Raw genomic sequence first — 23,194 nt, forward strand, 5'->3', positions numbered from 1 at the left:
GAATATTTCTTGAGCTACAGCATGTATCGAAATACTGAAATTCTTCAAGAGTTTATAATGTTGAGGGGAGAGGGGCTGAATTTTTTTGTTTGTTCTGTGCTTTCACTTTGTTTTTACTCCTTCATATTTGATAATATTGGAACAACTCTTTGAAATTATGTTGTTGGAGCTGATGTTTTTGTCTTAAAATAGCATCTATTTCAGTCTGTACAGTTCTGTCTGTCATCAAGTGAATTAGGTCATGAGTCATTGAAAAAAATCAGATGTTCTTGTAGAAGAAAATTCAGTGCTAGTAAAGATCACTAATTTATTAATGAATAAGCTACTGAAGAAAATACTTCGAAAGAATTGCTGCTGTTAGATTCTCAGCCCATATTTTAATTAGGTAAATGAGAACCTTGCAAATTTTATTAACACTGGGAAACAATTGGAAAATTATTAAACTTGACAGATAAGCAAGTCAGGAAATTAACAGAACAGGTCTGCTGCATCATATAATATTTCTTTCACAAGTTTAATTGCAGTTTTTCAGTACTGGGGTTCTGTAATACCTTTTACCAAAGATTTACTGAAATGAAACCACAAAGGCTTATCTTTAGGATTTTGAATGGATTTGGGATTTTTTGGATGGAGTCTGTCTCAGTTGTTTAGGAATGGAAAGTAATAATTCTGAAAACATTATTTCTAGGGCTATATTTTCAGGTAACAGATATTGTTGTTGCTATTTTTAAAATTACAGTAACTTGTCTTGAAAATCTCTTTACTAGGCGTTTTATAGGTGTATACACAATTCTAATCCTTTTTTTGCATCCATAGCAGGTACAAGTGAACTGGTAATGCTAAGCCTGGATCTTGTAAAAACTCGCCTGGCTGTGATGAGCATGGAAATGAGGAAGAATTTTATACAAGCTATTCTAACATCTCTCATTGAAAAATCTACTGATGCCAAAATTCTTCGTGCAGTGGTAAAAATAGTGGAAGAGTGGGTGAAAAACAATTCCCCAATGGCAGCTAATCAGGTAAACTGAGAAAATAAAATCATTATTGCTCTAAAATACTAAGTAACTATAAGGCACTGTTACAATTTATCAGTTTTTGACAGTGAGCTTTGTTATATATATTTAGATGTCCTTGATGAGGTTTGGAATATTTTTGCATCCGCTGTGAAAGTAGCTGGAGCTAAAGATTCTTAGCATCTTATAGGCTTATATTAGGTGTTTGATCTCAAATGCTGTTCTGCTGCGAACTTATTTTAAAACTCTTACTTTAAAACATGTTTCACATCAACTTGGATAGAGAGATTCTTCAGGAGGAGTGTGACTAATCCTGGTTTAAATCATGTTATTCCTGTAATGTTTTGTGGCCTCCTCAATTTGCCATATTTTCTGTTAAGAGCTGAGTACTTGACAATCTAGTGCTGTATAAAAGAACCTAAACATTTTAAAATATACATTAGATTTTTGTAATCATTGAACAACTTAAACCTTTTTTAGTCATGATTTTAAAATTCTCTCTATACATATATTAGAAGGATAAATGCTTGAGTTATTTTTCTTTTTAAGAACTATGACCTTCTACCAAGCTATTTTTCAGTACTTCAGAAGTGAAAGAGTGATATAAAGGGTGGCTGAGGTGTACTTTAAATGTGCCAGTTCTCTGCATGTTTTAAGATGAATTGACAAAATTAATCATGTCGTCCTTTAACACAGACACCTACTCTTCGGGAGAAGTCCATTTTACTAGTGAAAATGATGACTTACATTGAAAAGCGTTTTCCAGAAGACCTTGAATTAAATGCCCAGTTCTTAGACCTGGTTAACTATGTCTACAGGTAATTATAGAAATTAATCTTTAGTTGCAGCTTGTTGGTTCATAATTTGTACCATATATGACCTTTATAACATGCCATCAATCTTTTTAGGTCTGAATTAAGTGATTCCCCCCGCCCCCAAAATGCAAAATCAATTAATTTCACTGAGACCACAATACGTATTTATGGAAGACACTTTGAAAACAGAAGTTTCTTAGTAAAGGTTTTTCTTTGTGGCTCTGCTAAAATATCTCCACCGCCCCAGCCTCTTCCATTCCCAAGATACCAGGGCATCCTTGTAGCTGGTTGTATTCTAAACACTGTGGTGACAGCTGAAATCTATCTGTCTTTTCATATCTGTAGGGTATAAAGACTTTTTGTTTTTCCTTGGAAATTTATTGTAAATTATACTTTTAGGAGAATTATTTTGCTAGCTAAACTGGCAAGTTTTGTAACATGATGAAATAATTAAAATAGTTACCTTATAAAAAAAATGCCAGGTATTTAATTTTGTGCTGATGATTCACATTATTTTGAGTTACTGTTTGCTGCTGTTCTGTTTTCTGGTTAATTGTGCAAAGCCCTGGTGTGGACATGGTGGTCAGAAGTTTTTATCAATGAATATAATTTGGCATTTCAAACCAGATACAGATGTGGCTGAAATTGTTTCACAATTATGATAAGATTTTATCCTGAAAGAGTTTTTACAATGGTTCTGGCACAGTTTTCTAACAAGCAGCAATATTTTCTTTGCTGTTTCTCTCAAAATGCTGCATCTGGATGCATGCCACACCACGTGGGCTTCTACAGAATGTCACCTCCTTTTGATTTTTAGTATTTTATATACAAAATCTAAAAGGCTTCTCTTTCTGGTGTCTGTCATTTCATCTTTATTTGTTTTAGGGATGAGAATCTTTCCGGTAGTGAACTTACTGCTAAACTTGAGCCAGCATTTCTTTCGGGTTTGCGTTGTGCCCAGCCACTCATACGAGCCAAATTTTTTGAGGTCTTTGACAATTCTATGAAACGTCGTGTCTATGAGCGCCTACTTTATGTGACCTGTTCTCAAAACTGGGAAGCAATGGGAAATCACTTTTGGATAAAACAGTGTATTGAGGTAGGGAAATTTATTTATATCAGGAATACAGTTATAATTAGAGAAATATGTTTTATTCCCCTTTTTTCTTGACTGTGTGTAAAAGCATCATGCAATATGTGTCTTGTAGTGTGTATTATCTGTATGAAAGCTAAAAATACCAAGTCTGCTGCCTCAGATGCTTCCAGTGGTGCTTAAAAGTAAATACAGTGTCTAAACCATGAGATGCTGATGCTTGGAAAGTGGATTTAATATCAACCTTTATAATCTACTTTCTCTGCGAAAAGCTTAATGACCAGGTTAATACTTGTTAAGAAAATCCATCTCTTATAAATGATGGTTATTATAAAAAATACAAGAATTGTTATAGTAGATGATTTCAAGAAAACCGTTATGGCTAGAGTGTCTGCTCTGGTGGTATGACAACTGTTAGGTGGGATTGCATTGAAATGAAATTGCAAAATGAAATTGCATTTTTGGTTGGTTTATTTAAAACAAGTTGGGACCAAACTTTTTTTTTTTTAAACAATTTGCATATTAAAACATGAGTTTAAAGTGACTGTGAGGATAACTTTGTACGCTTAAAAGTATTAGAACTCCTTCCAGAGAGATAAAAAACAGCATTGTGGGTTTTTTTCCACATGTTTTTTTTGGGAGGACTTTCATTGTAATGAGGAGAGTCTGTATACATTAGCTGATTGAGGGCACTAAATATACATGTTAAAAAGTACAAGAAAGTACAAGAATTTAGGCATAGAAGATTCCTATTCTTCAGCATTTTCAGGAGAGGTTTGAAAAACAATCTTGAAAGCATAGTCATGAACTTCAAAGTGCTGACAAAATGTGATTAGATTAAGATGAAAATGTATTATTGTATTTATTGAATAAAGGTGATAAATAGGCCTTGAACATATTATTGCAACCTCTATCTTGTTGATAAATATTAAACCATGGTAATGTTTTCCTTTAAATACTCCAGTAAATGTATATTTAAAAACTCTCCTTGCTTTTTAATGTCTTAGCTCCTGTTGGCAGTGTGTGAGAGAAATACTACAATTGGGACAAGCTGTCAGGGTGCTATGCTGCCCTCTATCACCAATGTTATCAACCTTGCTGACAGTCATGATAGAGCAGCATTTGCCATGGTAACCCACGTCAAACAAGAGCCTCGTGAAAGGGAAAACAGTGAATCCAAAGAAGAGGTAACTTACAGAAAATACTGTAGAAAAAGAAATCTTTTTGATGGATTATAGCTCTTCCTAGTTTCTCATCAAATAAGTTTGGAGAATATGTCTTGAAGATGATGTGCACAGATTGTTCAGTATATCTTGTGCTTAATACGTTGTAGTTTAACCATGCATGGGTTTCTCAGAACTTGCATTCATTCATTTAGCCTTTTCTTTACTATAGCACAATAGCAATTCTATATCTGAACCTGAAGAACTAGCAGAAATAAATAGTGAGACCTGAAATAAGTTGATTGGAAGGGTATTTTATATTTGTTTGGAAAAGAAGCAAAAGTATTTAGAAAATATCTGTATGCTCTTATTTACTTCTGTATAGGATGTTGAAATAGACATTGAATTGGCTCCGGGAGACCAGACCAGTACACCTAAAACTAAGGAACTTTCTGAGAAGGACATTGGCAATCAGCTGCACATGTTGACCAACCGGCATGACAAATTTCTTGACTCTCTTCGAGAAGTGAAGGTTGGTACAGGCTATTGGTTTCCTGACAAATCATTTCAATACTGAAATCTTCAAACTGACCTGTTTTTTTTTTTCTTATCTCATACTTTTGATACTTCTGATTTTTTTATCTGATGCGTTTTTCTATAGACATATCTCATAATCTGATGTAATTTCTTATTCGCATAGAGTAAAAAATTCTTAAGCCTTCACTTAATTACTAGTTGTTACTGTATCCCTTTCCTACAAAATTAAATTTCATCCTCCTCTGTCTTATCTGCAGATAAGTGTATTTTATCTGTTCAGTTAAGAAAATAGTGATGGCAAAGACAGGGTATAGGATCAAAAAACTGTATCGTCATCTTATGTTTAAATAATTACTAAGAAGATAATTTTAGCTGGAAGCTATGTTGAAATAATTCTCACAGTAGTAACAGCTCTATCCAATTAACTTGATCATTCCTGTTACCAAAGTAATCAACTTCTTTCCTTTTGCCTTCTTTTTTTTTTAATTGGTTCCAGTAATGGATCAGAGTCTGAATCAAGATGAAAATAGGGTTAAATTCTTCTTACAGTAGTCTGTATTGTTAAAGGAAATGTATTTTTGGTATGTTGGTTGGAAAAGATATTTGCGTTACTGCTTAAACAATTGTATAACTGTGAACTGTTTTTCCATAGTATTAATTGTACTTTTCCCATTTATATACATCTCTCTTTTTCTAGACTGGAGCGTTGCTGAGTGCCTTTGTTCAATTATGTCATATCTCTACACCATTAGCAGAGAAGACTTGGATACAGCTTTTTTCACGACTTTGGAAAATCTTGTCTGACAGACAACAACATGTGAGAATCTCTCTCCTCACTTACAAATTCCTCTTTGTAAATGACCAGTGTTTCAGGAAAATGTATTTGTGTGATAAATGGCTTGTTCACTGGCTTTGAGAAGTTTGCTGTTCTTTGTGACTAGTGAACGCTGTATACCTCTATCAGTATACCCTTTGAAATAAATAGACCCCTTCAATTTACAAAGAGAAATACACTTATCAAATGATTTTTCCCTGTATTAACAAGATTTTTAATCTAAATTCTCTAATTGAAGAATCTGAATGAACAGATAACTATCCTTTATGTTTTTTCTTCTAGGCTCTAGCAGGTGAAATAAGCCCTTTCCTGTGCAGTGGTAGCCATCAAGTACAGCGAGATTGCCAGCCGAGTGCACTGAATTGCTTTGTGGAAGCAATGTCACAGTGTGTTCCTCCCATTCCCATCAGACCTTGTGTCCTGAAATACTTGGGTAAAACTCACAATCTCTGGTTTCGTTCTACACTGATGCTGGAACATCAAGCCTTTGAAAAAGGACTGAGTCTACAAATTAAGCCTAAACAGACAACAGAATTTTATGAGCAGGAAAGCATAACTCCTCCTCAACAGGTAGTGTTATATTAATTGAAATACTTTATGAAATGTGAAGAGAAAAGCACAGTGACAGTGTAGTACAATAGTATCATAGAATTGTTTAGGTTGGAAAAGACCTTTAAGATCATGGAGTCCAACTGTTAACCTAGCTCTGCCAAGTCCACCACTAAACCATGTCCTCAAGCACCACATCTACCCTTCTTTTAAATACTTCCAGGGATGGGGACTCAACCACTGCCCTGGGCAGCCTGTTCCAGTGCCTGACTACCCTTTCAGTGAAGAAGTTTTTCCTAATATCCAACCTAAACCTCTCCTGGTGCAACTTGAGGCCATTTCCTCTTGTCCTACCACTTGTTACTGGGGAGAAGAGACTGACCCCCACCTCGCTACAGCCTCCTTTCATGTAGTTGTAGAGAGCAAGAAGGTCACCCCTCAGCCTCCTCTTCTTCAGACTAAACCACCCCAGTTCCCTCAGCCGCTCCTCGTAAGACTTGTGCTCTAGACCCTTCACCAGCTTCATTGCCCTTCTTTGGACATGCTCCAGCATCTCAATGTCTTTCTTGTAGTGAGTGGCCCAAAACTGAACACAGTATTTGAGGTGTGGCCTCACCAGTCGTGAGTGCAAAGGATCAATCACTTTTAAATCTTTGTATTTAGAAGCTTGTTAAAGTAGTGTCGATTTTTTTTTTTTTTCTTTTTTTTGTTCAGTGAAGGAATTCCCATCCCTGTGTATTTGTGAATACAGACACTTGCAACATTGACTACTTTGTGTTACCTACTTCTCATGCTTTTCTTTCAGCTGTCATTGATATTTTCATATTTTTCTCTCTTTCTCCCTCTTTTCCATCTGCTTTTGACACTGCTTCTCTGCAGCACTGTAGAACTAGATGAAACAATTTCTGCCCCTAATTTTAAATCTTGAATAGAAGTCTGTATTGTCTCTGTCTCCCTCAAAGGGAGTATGCTTTCCCTAATCAAGTCTGTTGGTATATGACCTTAAAGAATTATTAGCTAAACAAAATTGAGTTCCCTGTAAACAGGTGCTGTTGTGTTTAGTGGTTTGTCAGGTAGTTATAATCTACGTTGGCATGTTTGTGATCAGCTGAGGAAGCTAAACGTTACAGATTCTTTTTACATTGAAGAACAAGTTGTTGGCTTGTTAAACAATTTTGTCTTCTATGATTTTATCTGATATATTAGGGAAGACAAGCAAGAATCAATGTACCAGCCATAGGGTTTTCTTTGTCATGTAATGCAGTGTTGTTCTTCTCAGCACTTGGTTGTTACTAATTGCTTGCCTTCTAGAGTTTTAGAAGGAGTTTATATAAACACTTCTGTATTTCCATGTATTTCACAATTTACCTCAGTGTAGAACATGTGGTTTTGCTATCTACTGTGCTTTATAATGACAGCTTGACTACGGAGAAATATGTATGTTTAACATTCTAGGAAATACTGGATTCCCTTGCTGAGCTCTATTCTTTGTTACAAGAAGAGGATATGTGGGCTGGACTATGGCAAAAACGCTGTAAATTCCCAGAGACAGCAACAGCTATTGCCTATGAACAGCATGGCTTTTTTGAACAGGTACACTCTTGATATTAGAAATGATTTCAGTAGTTCTACTGTCAGGATGAATATTCTGGTCAGCATGCAAATGTTCTGAGCATTAATAAACAACTTCAGTCTTCTAAAATAGAAAGTGCCGCAGCTTTCTATTGGCTAAAGTAGTAGTTTAAGGCCATGTAATACCTAGATAAGGTGAGATTTTTGAGCACATCCATCATTTTTTCATGGCATTTGTAAAGCTGCCAAATAATGACTGTAGCTTTTTTTTTTTAGCTTAGAATTTATAAAAGTTCTCTTATTGCCATTTTTTAGAAGAAAAGAAGGTTGAGTTAATGTGTATATAGCAGATGGAAAAATCAAATGGTTTGAATTTTATTTAGGCACAAGAAACTTATGAAAAAGCAATGGAAAAGGCTAAAAAAGAGCACGAACGGAACAATGCTTCTCCTTCGATCTTTCCTGAGTATCAGCTCTGGGAAGACCATTGGATTCGGTAAGATTTTTAAACTGGTGTGGAACAAGTATTTTTACCCTGCAATAGAAGTAAAATACCCTGCTGGTTTAAAGCATTCATTAAGAGAATAAACTTAGCTCAGGACTTAGCTCAGATACAAGGGAAACTTAATGGAATAAAAAAAGCTATTTTTTATTCCCTTAACAAACCCTGAGAAGTGATATGCCTGAAGTGTTGTAAAAATGTAATTTGCTATTGGTGGAAACAGACTGGAGCTAAAATTTGTTTTTCCTATTTAAAATGGTTGTTCTGGGAGACACAAAATGCAGCTCTTCCCTGTTCACAGATTAATGTGTTATAAATGGTAATATAAAAAAAAAAATCTTCCCACCTGGATAAAACTTTTGTAGTGCTTGCAAAGCTGTTCATAGACAAGCAAATATGCAGATAATATTCTGATACACAACATTTATAGTCACTTTTGTTGAAATTTTATTTTTTTGGTAACCAAATTGACAACTGTTTTGATTTTCTTAGTTGCTCAAAAGAATTGAACCAGTGGGAACCTCTGACAGAATATGGCCAGTCAAAAGGTCATATAAATCCTTACCTGGTACTGGAATGTGCATGGAGGGTCTCAAACTGGACTGCTATGAAGGAGGCTCTGGTGCAGGTGAGTGAGGGTTTTTCATGCTAATGTTTTGTTTCTTTGTTCATTTTACTGATTACATTTCTAACAAGTCAGCATTACAGTTTATTTCACAGCCACAGTGAACTGCTCTTTGGAAGTTTTCTTTAATGTCCCAGCACACAGCTGGGTATTTTGGCAATTGAAGCATGTCATTTCAACAGACAAACTTCTTTCTCTTTTCTATCGGTTTATAAAGCTGTACCATGTAAGACATTTAGCCAGGGCAGGTGAAAGATATGGTGCACGGTAATGAGTCATTAAAAAGCAACAAATGCTTGCCATGGAAGTGTGTGCCAGCAGGGATATGTGGAGAAACTTAAAATGGGACCCTTGCAAGTGTATGATATTATTTAAATAATGTGATATTGGGGAGGGACATTTTTTGTATTTTACACCTTCACAGGAACAACTGTTCCTGTTGTGAAAGGGAATAAAGTATGAAAATACATCTATTATCATCTCTCTGTCTGTGGGCAATGTAACTATGCTTCCAGGTGTAAAAGAGCAATAGGCCATTGCCTCTGTTGTTTTTGTTTGATTTAGCACCTGAAAGGCAAAGCCAAAGTGTTCTCAACTTCTACTGTCCAAACTTAAAACTGCTAAACACAATTTATTCTGTTCATCTCCACAGCACAGGAATGGGGATTAAGACATGTATGAAAATGTGAGGGTCAGGGACTTGTCAGCTAACTTTGGTTTATGTTAAATACTTTAGTGTATCTGAGGAATATTTGTAAGTTTGTGTTTCAGGATCCTTGTTAAAAAATCCCGGAAAAAGCAACACATGAAGTCTCAGTTTCAGTGTTGATTGGTTGGTGGGGCTAGTGTACATTGCAGATTATACCAGTACTTACTGTTTTAATGAAGACAGTGATAAATTTGAAGTTGTTTATGTGTGGTGGGAAATGTATTGGGATTACTTCCTTGGCACATGCTGGTTTTCTTGTTTCTTGGTTTTTATAGCCATGCTTAGCAGAAGTGTAATAGAAGGTTTGTTGTTCTTTCAGTAGCAATGTTTTTCTGTACTGTCTGCCTGGGGATTGCTTCCTGTATCTGTCTTCTTTTGCTTTCTCAAATACTTTATTAATGCAAATAAACTGCTAGATTTCTAACTTTATTCTCACTTTGAGTCTACTTTAGACCCATTTAAAATAAGGCTCATTTGATTTTGCAATCTATCCATTACATATAATTTTAAAGTATCTTGGGAGCACCAGAGGTTGGAGCCAGTGTGGTCAAGACTGGAAAGTGGAGATCTAACAAGAGATGAGGGACGAGAAGACCAGGTAACGAACCTCAGGCAATGAGCCTGAGATTGGGAAGCAATGAGAAGAATATGAGGTGAGGATGAAGGAGGTTGGAGGAGTAAAAATTTGACTAGGTGTGGCAGGGTTAACTGGGTAAATAGACTGAAGCAAGAAGATCAAGAAAGTGATTTTCTTTGAGAAGGTATGAAGGACTTGGTAAAACTGGCAGAGAGGAGAGAGGCATTGAATTAAATGTTGCAGGGTGCATCAGTGAGACTGGCTGGCAGGAGACTCGGTTTGAATTGATTGACAGGGAGAGAGATGGGGATTGGACTTGAACAAGATCACTGGGATTACAGTAAAGGATAGGTTACTTCTGGGGGAAGAAATACTTTTGGTTCTGCAAAAGTAGATTTATAAAGTAAATAGAATCATAATGCATAAGCACAAGGGCACACTGAGCTTTTAGATGGTTGACTTTCAAATGTGTTCTCCAAACAATTTTTTCTGTGTATAATCTTCATACTAGAAAGCATACAAATAAAAATACTGAGACCAATACCGAGACCACTTATAAGAAAGAGCATGCTTTTGTGAAGTGACGCTGTTTAAATCTACAGTCTTTAGCTTTATTTCTTTTTTTCACTTAAAAGTATTTTTATCTCCTCTCAAATTGTGATAATTTGTGTTAAGTTTTGTGCTAGAACTAATTATCATGATGATTGTACAGACTTCTGTAAGTTCCTTATTTGATGTTCTGTGGAATCAGAAAACTTGAGTTTGGAATTTTCTGATGTTCCAAGGCTTCCTCAGAAGCTTATACTTTTATAGTTTAATGTAAAGTTTACAGAACCATAAAATAGTTTGAGTTGGAAGGGAATTCTGGAGGTCATCTGGTCCAATGCTTCATTCAGAGCAGGGCCCAAGTAGATCAGGTTGATTTGTCTAGTAGAGTTTTAGTATCTCTTGAGAGTTGAGGTGCCACAGCCTTTCTGGGCTTATTCTTCATCTGAAGTAGCATAAATGTGCCCTGCCTGCTTTGTGTGGTTTTAGAAACCAGCACAGTACTTAGCTTCTTTTGCTAGAACCTGAGGAACTTGTGTATGGCAAGTGAGGCAGTTATCTTAATTTGGTAACGGATAATATGTATTGTTTGTACTTTCCTGCTATTGACCTTCCTGATTCATTATGGAGTTCATTATTGTGTTCTGCTTGTAATTCATTTTGCTGAACAACATGCACTTGTAAAAACATTTAACCTTCCCTTTGTCCTTTCCTGGGTTTCACTCATGAGACTGTGTATTCTGTGCTATCCATGTGCTTGATGAATGAATGCTCTGTAAAGTTTTGGCTCTTACAGAACAGTTTGAAGGCAGGGGGCACAGTACATACAGAAAGTAACATTTTGAAAGATTTAAATCTGGAAGATCTTTTTTCATTCTAAGTGTTCATAAACATTTTTTTTTTTGTGCGTGTGTGTGAATAAAGTTTAAATGGCTAGGGAAACGTGCTGAAAAGGACCCTCCATTTTCTGAAAAGGTGCAGCAGAAAATATGTAGGTAGATACTTTTATCTGAGAGCAAATTTTGAGGAGTTCTTCCATGTGAAAAAAAAAAAAAAATGGCCATATTTACATAATTTCCTCCTTATCCTCTCTTAGGCATCTTCTTCCCAACTATTTTAAGAACCATCCATGTGAATAAGCTAGTGGTTATTGTTCTTGAGGTTGCTATAAAATGTCAGCCTATACAGCCATCTCGGGCTTCTTGGAATAAATGACAGACTTCTGTATTGGAGTCATCAGTAGATTTTTCTGGGATTTTTTTTTTTTGTTTTAACTTTGTATGTGGTATCACTGTTCTATAGAAGATTGAAATTTTTATTTTTTATGTTTTTTAATTAGTTTTAAGGAAATATACCCTCTTTTCGTGGTAGGTGGAGTTGCTCATCTTTGATTAGTTAATGTAGAAACATAAACCAGATGTAGAACTGAAATCCAAAAGGTTAGAATACTGTATTAAATCACAAGTGGAAAGGAGCTTGCTGATCTTCACGGCACTGTTGCTATAGAGTGTGACATTACTGGAATTACTCTGCTAAAGATGCCAGAGTTTGGAATAAGGGGATGAATTGCATATTTAAAATACAATTTTACTGATAAAGCTCTGAGCAGAGCCTTAGGCAGTGTTTTTTCCTATTGTGGAGAGACAGCCAGAAGAATTAGTCTCTCACTTAATTGGAGTTTATTGTTTCATCAGTACTGTTTAAGTTTTGAACCAATACCTACTGCTTAAAAGTACTATGTGTCAGATTGATAGTTGACTGTCTAGTTTCATAATATTTGCAAAAGATAAAACATGATTATGAAAAATGCTGAGCATCCTTTAATTCCAATACCTTGCAGGATTAAGTTCGTGTATACAAAATATCCTAACAGCATGCTTCATTGTGACAGCTTAGTCTTGCATGATAAGTATGCGGAGTTGTATGTCTCTCTTACTTTCTTCAAAATCAGACTGAATATTACATTTTTAAAAGGTAGTATGTTTGTTATTCTGTAACACTTTCTTTTGTCAGAAGGGAAAATAGGTGGATACAATCAGTATGTTTTGCTTTAAAGGCTAAACTACAAAAACAGTAAAAGTTGTTTAATTAATTAAAGGTAGTGTTGTCTTTTGATGGAACCTAAATTAAAGGTGTCCAACTATTGCAACATTTGAAATGGAATTTTTCAATATTTGTTGTACTGATGGTTCAAATTAAATAGGCGTCTCTAAAGATGGATTTTGTCATTTATCAGTGCATGTGAAGCTGAATCTGTAAGTAGTAAGCTGCATATGCTACAAAAATAATCTTACAAGTTATATTTACATTTCAATTAACTTCTGTTGTTCCTATAACAATTGCTATTTTCTGTCCTATTTTTAAGTATGCAACTTCAGTGGCTAATTATAGAAATAATATAATTTGAGAAACCTTTAAAACCTAATATAAGAACTGTATTGTACAGTATATTATAAACCTTGAGTTCAGACAGAATGAAGTAGATCATGTGTGACAGGTTCTGGTTTTGGAGATTTGCAAGATGAGTAGAAGTGACAACCACAAGTAACTGCTGATACGCTTTAGCTGCAGTTATATTAAATGAGATATTTTCAGTAATGAGACATTTACTAAATGACTAAGGAGAAGATGCTGCTGAAGCCATAAATGGGGCTTTTGTGGCTCTACTCAGATTCTTGTAAAAATGTCAGGACATGCTTGCATAAATATTAGGATATGAAAGAATAATTGATTCTATGCTGCTATACTTGCTACTCCAATTTTATTGATATTCTTTAATGTGGCTGTTTTTTATCAAGTTCCATGGTTGACTCACAAGAGAGGTCAGAAAAGGTGGCAAATGTGTATCAGTTTTCGTAAATCTTTGTGAAACATTTTTAATAATCTACCTATTGAAGTTGAGCTATTAAAATAGCAAGTGGCCTTTGATAGGACCCAAGACTCATTTCCATTTGCTCGCATTGCCATTGTGTTTAATGATCCAGTAGGTAATGTAATAAAGAAAGAGATTATTTTCACTGTGTAAGGTTGCTACCTGGCAATTTCTCTTTGCTGGCTCAGGCGTAAAAGTCAGTTGAGGATAACAGAAATAACAATTGTAATGGTTAAGATGCAGTATATCAACAAGAAGATAATGCAAAGGGATTTCTGTGTTGTGTATCAATCCATAAAGGGTTTGATGTAAAGTGGAAGAAAGAGAAGTGAAAAAATTCTAGGTTTAAGGCCTGCAGCGTCAGCTAGTGAGCACTGGTTAAGTGCAAGTTTACTGTAAAATACGCACAGAATTTAGTTGCTAGACAATTCAAGTACTTTGCTGGTTTTAGTTGCCATATTTCTACTGTTCCAGGATGTTAAGAAAATGGTTTTTAATTACTTTTTAAATGATTTAGCACCTGATTTTGCACCTGTACTCAGAAATTACTTTGACATAAATGGGAACATTAGTTGTAGATGACTTAAAAATTAACTGTTTATTCTCATAAACTTAGTAATGTCCTAGAGCAGGCAGTTAGGAAGCATAATGCTGGCATAATGTGCTGACATATAGGGATGGGATCCTTTTAAGTGAGAAGTTGACATTACTTGTTCTGGAGCCCCTGAAGCATTTCAGAGGTAGTATGCGTTATCTGCTGAGAAGCATCTTTTTTCTTTATACAGGGTGAATTCGTTCACAGTAAGCTTCATGCTCCTGTTGCAAAACTGCTTTCAGCTTGCTCAGCTGTCCCTGAGCTACACTACAGTCAGTGTAAAAATACCCCAACAGCACATTGTATGCAGGCACTTCTACTCTCGTGCTGAACTTGCAATTTATTTGCTAGCCTGCCCTTGTCAATAACTTTAAGAGAGCTGAAACTCCTCTAATGACAGAAATTTTGGTATTTTAGTCTGATAATTTTAGAAATTGAGCTAATTTTTATAAAAAATAAAACTGAGTGTTTGCTTAGAAGGCTTTTAAATAATTTTTTTTTAAAAGCCTGCATTTGAGTATGCATAATCTTTAGACTTTTTTTCCATTTGATGACCAGGTGGAGTTGAGTTGTCCAAAAGAGATGGCATGGAAAGTGAATATGTACAGAGGATACTTAGCAATCTGCCACCCAGAAGAGCAACAGCTTAACTTCATTGAGCGCCTGGTAGAGATGGCGAGTAGTTTAGCTATTCGAGAATGGCGAAGGCTTCCTCACGTAGTCTCGCATGTTCATACTCCCCTTCTCCAGGTAAGAATGAAAATTTTTTACTGCCGGTTATTTTCCAGTAGCAGGTTTCAGGACTTTTTAGTAACTGGGAACATAAAATATTTTACCGTATAGTACTGATTGGGGTTTTGTAATGGTATTTTTTTTGTTAAAAGTTGCAGAATGTGCATTTTGATCTGGATTCCTTTTAAAGTTTTTATAGTTTACCTGAGTCTGTTCTGTTTGTGACATACAGAGGTAGCTATTTAAAAATTGATCAGATGGCTCAGCTTGTTTTGTGGGGTAATGCATAATGCACTGCCGTACTTGGAGATCTTGAACATTCAGTGGGTTTTGAAGTGAGATGTGTTTTGGGCGGGTATATTATTGTATTATGTTATTGGCAGAAGTGTTGAAATAACCTCCTAAGTGTTCTTTTCAGTTAAATGTGTTAAATGTGGTATGCAATTTTGTCAGCTGTAATGTACTCCTATATTTTTTAGTTTAATTTTTTTTTTTTTTTTAAATCTGAGCTAACTGTTAATGCCCTGTAAGGGAAAAGTGTATTTAGAAATGCTGGTGTTTCTTTGACGAGTAGCGTTCTGAACAGGCTGAGCAAGTTCTGAACATCCCTGTGGCTTAAGCATTAAGGTCCGAGAATCAAAAACTGTAAAAGTCTGTTGTTAGCGAAGGACTTTTCAGGTAAGCACTACTACCTTTAGGAAAAATACTGTGGATTCTGGCCAATGTGAGCCTTACCTTTTCTTTGTCATTTTTATACGATATTGCTAAATGTTCTGATTTGCATCGGGGAAGGAAGTAGGAAGGAATCTAGTCTTTAAGTGTATGATATTTCTCATTGTATACAAGTTCTGCTGAAAAGGAGAGTGGATTCTGTTAGATAAACTAACGTGTATACCTCAAAGCTTCATGCATTGGTCTTCAGCTTTATTAGCTGTCCAGCTAGCTCATTTGGCCGGTTCTGTTCAACATTGCATTAAAATCTTGTAGTAATGTTGTAAAAAGAATGCTCATGTTGAATCACATTGCTTCACAGACTGAGAGATATTGTGCATTCAGAAGACTGATCTCTGCTCCCCTCATCTAATCTGATGCCAGCTACAGGAAAGAAAATTTCTTTGGTCTGAGTGGAAGGCCATATTTCAGTAATGCTAATGTCTACATATGGGTGCACATTGTCCAAATTTAGCTGTGCTGATTGAAAAGGTTACTGCTTCCAACTAACTGGTTCATTTTAATTCCAGTCTGTTGTGGAGCACTCATGTGAGTAGGTCAACTGGAAGATTTAAGTCAGTGGTAACCTCTGTCGGGCCTTTTGCTGAACTGAGAAGGAATGGACCACTTGAATCAGAAGTGGATGGGGCCCTATGGCCTTACTAGTTTGTGATCTGAAAGAGCTGTATATGCTTTCTGGACAAAAATGGACAAAGCAAGCATAAAGTTTTGAGAGAAGCTTGCTCCTGAAGTAGGTGCAGAATTCTGGCAATGAAGCAGTGGGCTGTCCTGTCCAGAATGAAATGAGGGATAGCTAATGAATTTGGGGTTACAAGAACTTTAAAAACAAACAAAACCCCCAACACCTCCCCCAAAACCAAATTAAAAAACCCTGCTAAAAGTTGAGTATTATCTAATCTTAAGCAGCTTAATTCTTTGTCGAGAACATTTTAAACAGAAGTTTGTAACTCGAATTTCATAGTGTCCTGTAAAATTACTGCAGTAGATTGCACATGACTTCCAACAGCACTGATGTTCAAATAAACTCTTGCATACATGCTTGAATCCTTGACTATAAAGGATGAGTAACTTTCCAGTTGGGTAACCCAGTGCATACACAGAGGATGGGCAAAGCTAACATTTTTGGTGCCATTTTTCTACTTATTTACTTTTTTCTTAACTCTGTTTTGTATATCTTTTATTTTCTTCATGAAACATTGACAATTCAGTTTCAAGACAAGACCTGTTTAAATCCTGTGCTTTTAATCTTTCTCTTTGGCATACCTGTTACTCGCAAATGGCCCACTTAGAAAATTAAGGAAAAGTACTTGTTTCTTGTCCTGTCAGGAAGAGCTTGTAAGAACTTGAGACCATTCTTTTCAGACCTCCAGAAATATTTTTGTGAAGCAGCTGGCACAACTCTGATAATATAGAATATGCAATTTTAATTATTACGTGAGATGAATTAACACGTATTACATGGTGAAAAATGCATGGCTTGTGTCCTTTGCAACTTTTATACATATTTCATCATAACAAAAATGGACTCCTGTTTCCTTTGAAATGAATGAAACGTCAACACTTACACAGTGTGTGATCTGGACAAAACATGCCATTTGTCATTTAGGCTGACTGTGTCCCTGTTCAGGTGTCCTGATAAGCATGCACCTGACGAAGATTAGCTCTTGTTACTATTGACGGAACCTTTCATCTCTAGGGGAGAAATTCTGGAATATATCTCAGTGCAACACAATCTGAAATTTCATAACAGGGATGCATTTCTTGATGGACCATTGCTCAGAGAACTATGAATGAACCTTACCTGTAGAAATGCGAGGATCTTGCTTGCTGAGTTCTGTTTGATATAGTGGTTTCTGTAATTCTGTTTAAGATCAGTAGTTTCACCTGGTGTGTCATGCCTGGTGTGATTCATAAGCAACTAGATCTGCGTGATCTAAGGTACCTTTACTAAAATGACTGTACTTGTGGGTAGAGCTTACACAGCAGCCCATATCTCCATACTTTTAATATGAGCTGATGCATCAGATAAAGTGAATAAATATGGAAGTTTTCTCCATATTGAGAGGAACTTGTCAAGTAAATAGGTACAATGTTTCATCTGTTTGAGCTGATACAATACAACTAGAAGCTGTCTTGATTAAATTAATTCCATCCTGCTAAATTTTAACTGATATTTCAAGTTTTTCCTCCCCTAAGACTGGCAGTATCTGCAGCATGAAAGGATTAGTATTGCTAAATAAAGTAGTTAAATGTTTTCAGATATCAATTAAAACAAGCTTCTAAAATAATCTAATATGTATATATCCCTCATGAAGAAGTGATAAATTAGTCAATGACTGACAGAGGTACAAATGCAGCCCTGAATTTGCACTGCAGTAATTACTTTTTTTTAATATCAGATAGTGTGTGATTAAATACCTGTGAGAAAATTAAATTTACGTGATGAATGGGTGTAGGATGAAGGTTAAGCTATTGTGGGAGCTGATACTGAGATGATTGTAGGAAAATGTTACTTTATTTAATTTATTTTGTTTCAAGAGATTTCACTCTCTAAATTTGGACTGCTTTTTTTTTTTTTTTTTTTTTTTTAAATAGTTATTTTATTTGGTTGATTAACAATGAATACAACTGTTATCTGCCAAGAGGTAGCTTAGAGAATACTACATTGGTTTTATTGTACTACAGGTAATTAAATTCCATTAAAGTTTCTGGGCCTTTTCTTCAGGTTGTTGAAGTTTTAACAAAATGTCTGCTGCCTTTAGTAGGTTAGAGACTACTGCCATCTTCGGTTTGTTCCTCTCATTAATTTGAGGATAGTAGATGTCAGTGAAAAACCATCCTTAACTTAAGTAACTTCACAAACCTAAGGTCTTTACAGAATATCTTAAAGTAACACCTTCAGGAGCATGTAGATAGTATTTCTGTACATTCAAGTTTCTAATAAGAAGTCAGATCATGACCAGGGAATTTATACCAATAAGTTCTGTTAAAAGTTTTGTCTTTTAATTATTAAAAGTTCTGTTAAAAGTTTTGTTTAAGGTCAGTGTTTTTACTTCATCCTTGTATTTAGCACGCTGTATATATGTATATTTACTTGTGCTTTTCTACACTTAGGGTTGCTGTACTAAGTCCAAACCTGTATGCTAGAATTTAATTGTAGCCTGTGTTTAGATGTGTGTGGGGAGAAGGACGGGGGTGAATAGAGAGTGTAGATTCCAGTAAACTATCTTTTCCTTTGGTGTTTGTATTTTTGTGCAGGGTTTTTTTGTTTTGTTTTGGTGGTTTTTGTTTGTTAGAGTTTTTTGGGGTGGTTTTTTTTTGTTTGTTGTTTTTTTGTTAAAGAAAAAAAGAAAAAAATGCTTCCTAAAAGCAAGACACTACCATTTGAGGGATAATTTGTGAAAGCATTTGCAGTTGAAAATAAAAGAAAGGATGAGGGAATTTTTATCGTAATACTATCAAGGAAAGACATGTCATAGTTGACCAAAGTTAAACCTAGCAAGCAAACCCATAGTATCATAGAAAGAATACATTAAGTATAGATCAGTAATGTCTGTTTGCAACCAAATAATGTTTGGGCATCTAGGTTTTGTCAGAATGAGGTGTGCATGAAATAAACTGCTTGATACTTGTACTTGGGATACTTGTTTCCCTGGAGAAGAGGGGAGCCTGAAGTTACGCAGGGACCTTTTGCAAGCATGTAAGGAAGTACTTTATGGGTCCTTTATTTATTTTTTTAAAATTTGTTTGTTTTTTAAGACTAGTGACCCATTGGTATAAATTCTGTGCTGATGATTCAGTGGATGAATTCAACATTTCAGTCAATTACAAAAGTGTTGAATCAATCTCATGGATTTTTTTTGCAATTTTGTTAATGTTTTGCGATTGGTTAAAGGTCACTTATGCAACTAATAGACAGGTCTCTAAAACAGCATAAATAGTTTCATCTTTGCTTGATCATTTAAAGGTGGCATCATTCATAGAGATCTTTTTCTAACAGTGAAATTGGCCAGCTTTTTGTACTACCCTTCATGATAATTTATGTTTAATGTTTTCTAGGCAGCACAGCAAATAATTGAACTTCAAGAAGCAGCCCAAATAAATGCAGGATTGCAACCAACTAATCTGGGGAGGAACAACAGCTTACATGATATGAAGACTGTTGTAAAGACTTGGAGGAACAGGTTACCTATTGTGTCAGATGATTTATCCCACTGGAGCAGCATTTTCATGTGGAGACAACATCATTACCAGGGTAAAACTGCCTGGTCCAGCATGCATTCATCATGTAATTTTCCAGACAACACATTGTTTGAAATAAGTTCTTGGGTTTTTTTTGTGGTTTTTTTTTGTTTTGTTTTTTGGTTGTTTGTTTGTTTGTTTGTTTTTGTTTGGTTGGTTGGTTTTCTTGATTTTTTTTTTTTTTAATTTAAACATACAAGAATGTTATTGATTTTGACAAGTGTTTGTTTTTATCAAATTTCCATTTTAAGTGTTTCATTCTCTTAAGTCATTGTTTCATATGTATTGCTGTGTAAGATATTGCTGTATATATAATTCCATTTATATTGAAACATTTCATGTTTTGTTTCTAGCCATTGTAACTGCATATGAAAATAGTTCTCAGCATGATCCTAGTTCCAATAATGCTATGTTGGGAGTTCATGCTTCTGCATCGGCAATTATCCAATACGGAAAGATAGCTCGAAAACAAGGGCTGGTCAACGTAGCTCTGGATATACTAAGTCGCATTCATACAATTCCAACTGTGCCCATTGTGGACTGCTTTCAGAAGATTCGCCAGCAAGTTAAATGTTATCTTCAGCTGGCTGGAGTCATGGGCAAAAATGAATGTATGCAGGTACGGTAGCTTTACCTCTAAAGTTGTTGTTGGAACTTGAAGGATTACAAGGGCCGTCAGATAACATTGATTTAAGTAAACTGCCTGTATACAGAACAGGGTTTGAATTTTGTTGGCCGTGTTATACCATTCATAGAGTGGTGTTTTAAGTAATACTGTTAGCCAAAAGCAGTCATTGTCCTCTTTGAACTGAATTCTGTGAACATATTAAAAATTAGCCAAATAAAAAGTAAAGTGGAAATATGTTTTTCGAAATCTTACAAGACAGATAAATGGAAGGGACTTTGCAAATATAATTTTCAATAGGAAGAAACAACACTATTGCAAGACTCACTGAAGCTCTAGGTCAGTTTTGAGTGTCTGACTCATGAATGATAGATGCTGGCATACTGAATTGAAACCGTATGTGTTAAAAGGAAAGGAAAAAATGTGATTGTAGGCACACCCACTGACAGATAAGGCCAGCAAACTGGGACCTTATTATAATAATGTAATATAACATAATATAAATAATAATAATATAAGATAAAAAAACAAGGTGGAAAAGATGACTCATCACCTGATGAATGTTGTCTATAGTATCTAATAGTTTTTCATAGGCCAGTGGAAACTTAAATTTGTTCAGTCCAGATTTTTTAAAATGAAAATTAAATACTAGAAACTTGTGCTATTTAAATTTCAAGAGAATATTTTAGCTGGTTTTTTATGGCACTTACATTTTAATAAAACCTTCCATTTTAGAAGGCTTTTCTCACTAAGGCTTATTTAACAGGGTCTTGAAGTTATTGAATCAACCAATCTGAAGTACTTCACCAAGGAGATGACTGCTGAGTTTTATGCATTGAAGGGAATGTTCTTGGCACAGATTAACAAGTAAGTATGTTGGCTGGAAGAGGCACTACCACACGTCTGAGAAAAATGCAGCTGAAGTAGTTCAAGACAGTATTTGAGGAGAAAAGTTGTTCCATATGTTTATACCAGCCTAAAATTTGTCACGACTGTATAAGAAAGTAAAAGTATACGTGAGAGTTCCTTTGCAGTTTGAAGATGTAATGGTTGGTCATATTTCTAAGTATTGTAAGAAAGAAGTAGTTAAAGCAAATATTGCACCAGACCTTTTTTAAAAAGTTTTATATTTCAAGGGATGAGATGGGAAGAGGCAGGGAGAATAGGTTTGTCGAAAGCTTTGCAGCTTAAGATATTCCCCCCACCCCTGCCCCCTGGTTCTGTGAGTACTTAGACAAATTGATGTCTAACTGATATCTTAGTGTAGTTGACAAAAGGAGGTTGCTTTAATTATGTTCTTAATGTAAATATCGCACATAAAACTAAGGAAAGAAAAAGTTCGGTCTGTAAGCTTACAGCTACTTACACAGAATTAGCCTACCTCTTTGTTTCTTCCATTTCTGTTTCATTGTTCATTGTGTATGTCCCATCAATAGCTGCAACTGGTCAAGGCATAGGAGAATGTGTGGTGGCATAGTTCAGAGTGCTTAGACAAATCCGGTGTGCCATCCAATATGGAAATGCAACATTCATTTCAAATAATTGAATTGAAGAGACTGATGTGGTGTGCATTGGAGACATGTTGCGTTGCAGCAATTAAACACCTAGGTGCAAACCTTGCTTTCACACAATTACTTTTATGTATTTTTGCTTTATGCTGAAAGGCATCTTACTATTTTGAGGAAGATCTCTCTTTAGTTCAGTAAACAAATATCTCAGCAGTCAAATTTTGTTTGGTGATGCCAAAAAACCCCTTCAGATTTCAACAGCTTTTAGTATGCATGGTATTTAATGGCAGTATTGCTACACGTTACGTATGGGTGGAATAATACCTTTACCACTACACTGTGGACACTTACGGAATGAAATCCATCAGGTTTTAAGCTGTACATTGCAACCTCACATAGCAATTTAAGTTAGGAAATGATTAATATCTTCTTCTTTGGATACAAGAGAGAATTTCAAATAGGCAGAATGTAATTCCTTTGATGGAAAGTGCAATGGTCTTTTTTTTATGGCCATAAGTGAGCTTAGTTTCAGTTGAGGTATAAAGAGAAGGAAGTGTACCTCCCCACATTTTTTTTTTTTTTTTTAATTTTTATTTTAGATTTTTTTTAAATTCATGCAGATAAAGTAAAAGGCATCTAAACTGTCTCTATTAATTCTTTCAGGATAGAATGGATAAACTTTTTTCTGTTTAAAAGATGGTTCTGATGTACTTAGAGTTTCTTAATTTTGCCAAAAAACATACAGGTGTTTTTTTAGCACCGCAGCTGAGGTCAGGAATTTGGGAAGGCTGCAGTTAGGAACAATGGCAGTGTTGAACCTGAGAGTGTGTGACTACTGATTACCTGTGTGTCAACTAAGCTGGAAGTTAAAGGTCACCTCTGCTTTTGCATCTCCCTGTGCTGCCCATTTGCTGAGCAAGGTGATAGAAACCATTTTAAAAAAGTCATCTCAGGTGTCAAGAATGATGGATTGTAGAGAAGGAGGAAAGAAAACCGACTGAAAAAGTCCCCTTTTTATAAAGGGGAAGTGGTGATACAAAGTCATCTATTGGGTTGCTGCTGTGGTAGTTCAGTTCAAAACCTCAAGCTAGGGTGCAGAAAGCTTCTGAAAGCAAGTAACGTATTCGTGTAACATAGAAACTAATACATACTTTGAAAGACAAAGTTGCTTTCCTTTTATTGTTTTGCCTCAATAGTTAGTAATTTTATCACTGTAATCCTCCAAGCTAATATTTTATATAAAAAATACTTGACAGTTAATTTTTAAAAAAAAATACTCGAACAAGCATTACGTTACTTTTGTACTGTTTATTTCAATGCTTATTCTGTAAGGGAAAATTGGAGCACTTTAT

At 35.4% G+C, this 23,194-nt stretch overlaps 1 protein-coding gene across 6 annotated transcripts in view; it reads left to right on the plus strand.

Annotated features, from left to right (window-relative positions):
• Nucleotides 1-23,194, plus strand: part of TRRAP (transformation/transcription domain associated protein) — a 103,216-nt gene that overhangs the window by 54,271 nt on the left and 25,751 nt on the right. For 5 of the 6 annotated variants that reach the window (XM_087731728.1, XM_087731727.1, XM_087731731.1 and 2 more), the window contains 14 exons: nt 817-1,019; nt 1,710-1,831; nt 2,714-2,927; nt 3,929-4,108; nt 4,470-4,616; nt 5,319-5,438; nt 5,739-6,026; nt 7,461-7,598; nt 7,961-8,073; nt 8,572-8,707; nt 14,562-14,753; nt 19,527-19,755; nt 20,063-20,328; nt 21,101-21,201. In XM_087731728.1, the coding sequence (XP_087587854.1) occupies nt 817-1,019; nt 1,710-1,831; nt 2,714-2,927; nt 3,929-4,108; nt 4,470-4,616; nt 5,319-5,438; nt 5,739-6,026; nt 7,461-7,598; nt 7,961-8,073; nt 8,572-8,707; nt 14,562-14,753; nt 19,527-19,755; nt 20,063-20,328; nt 21,101-21,201 (2,449 nt within the window). The remainder of the gene's footprint in view (nt 1-816; nt 1,020-1,709; nt 1,832-2,713; nt 2,928-3,928; nt 4,109-4,469; nt 4,617-5,318; nt 5,439-5,738; nt 6,027-7,460; nt 7,599-7,960; nt 8,074-8,571; nt 8,708-14,561; nt 14,754-19,526; nt 19,756-20,062; nt 20,329-21,100; nt 21,202-23,194) is intronic. The other variant, XM_087731732.1, reaches the window with a different exon arrangement.

This window comes from Nipponia nippon, unplaced genomic scaffold, assembly GCF_047370975.1.
Source record: "Nipponia nippon isolate SJK-2023a ecotype South Korea unplaced genomic scaffold, ASM4737097v1 scaffold_5, whole genome shotgun sequence".
NCBI classification, from domain to species: Eukaryota; Metazoa; Chordata; class Aves; order Pelecaniformes; family Threskiornithidae; genus Nipponia; species Nipponia nippon.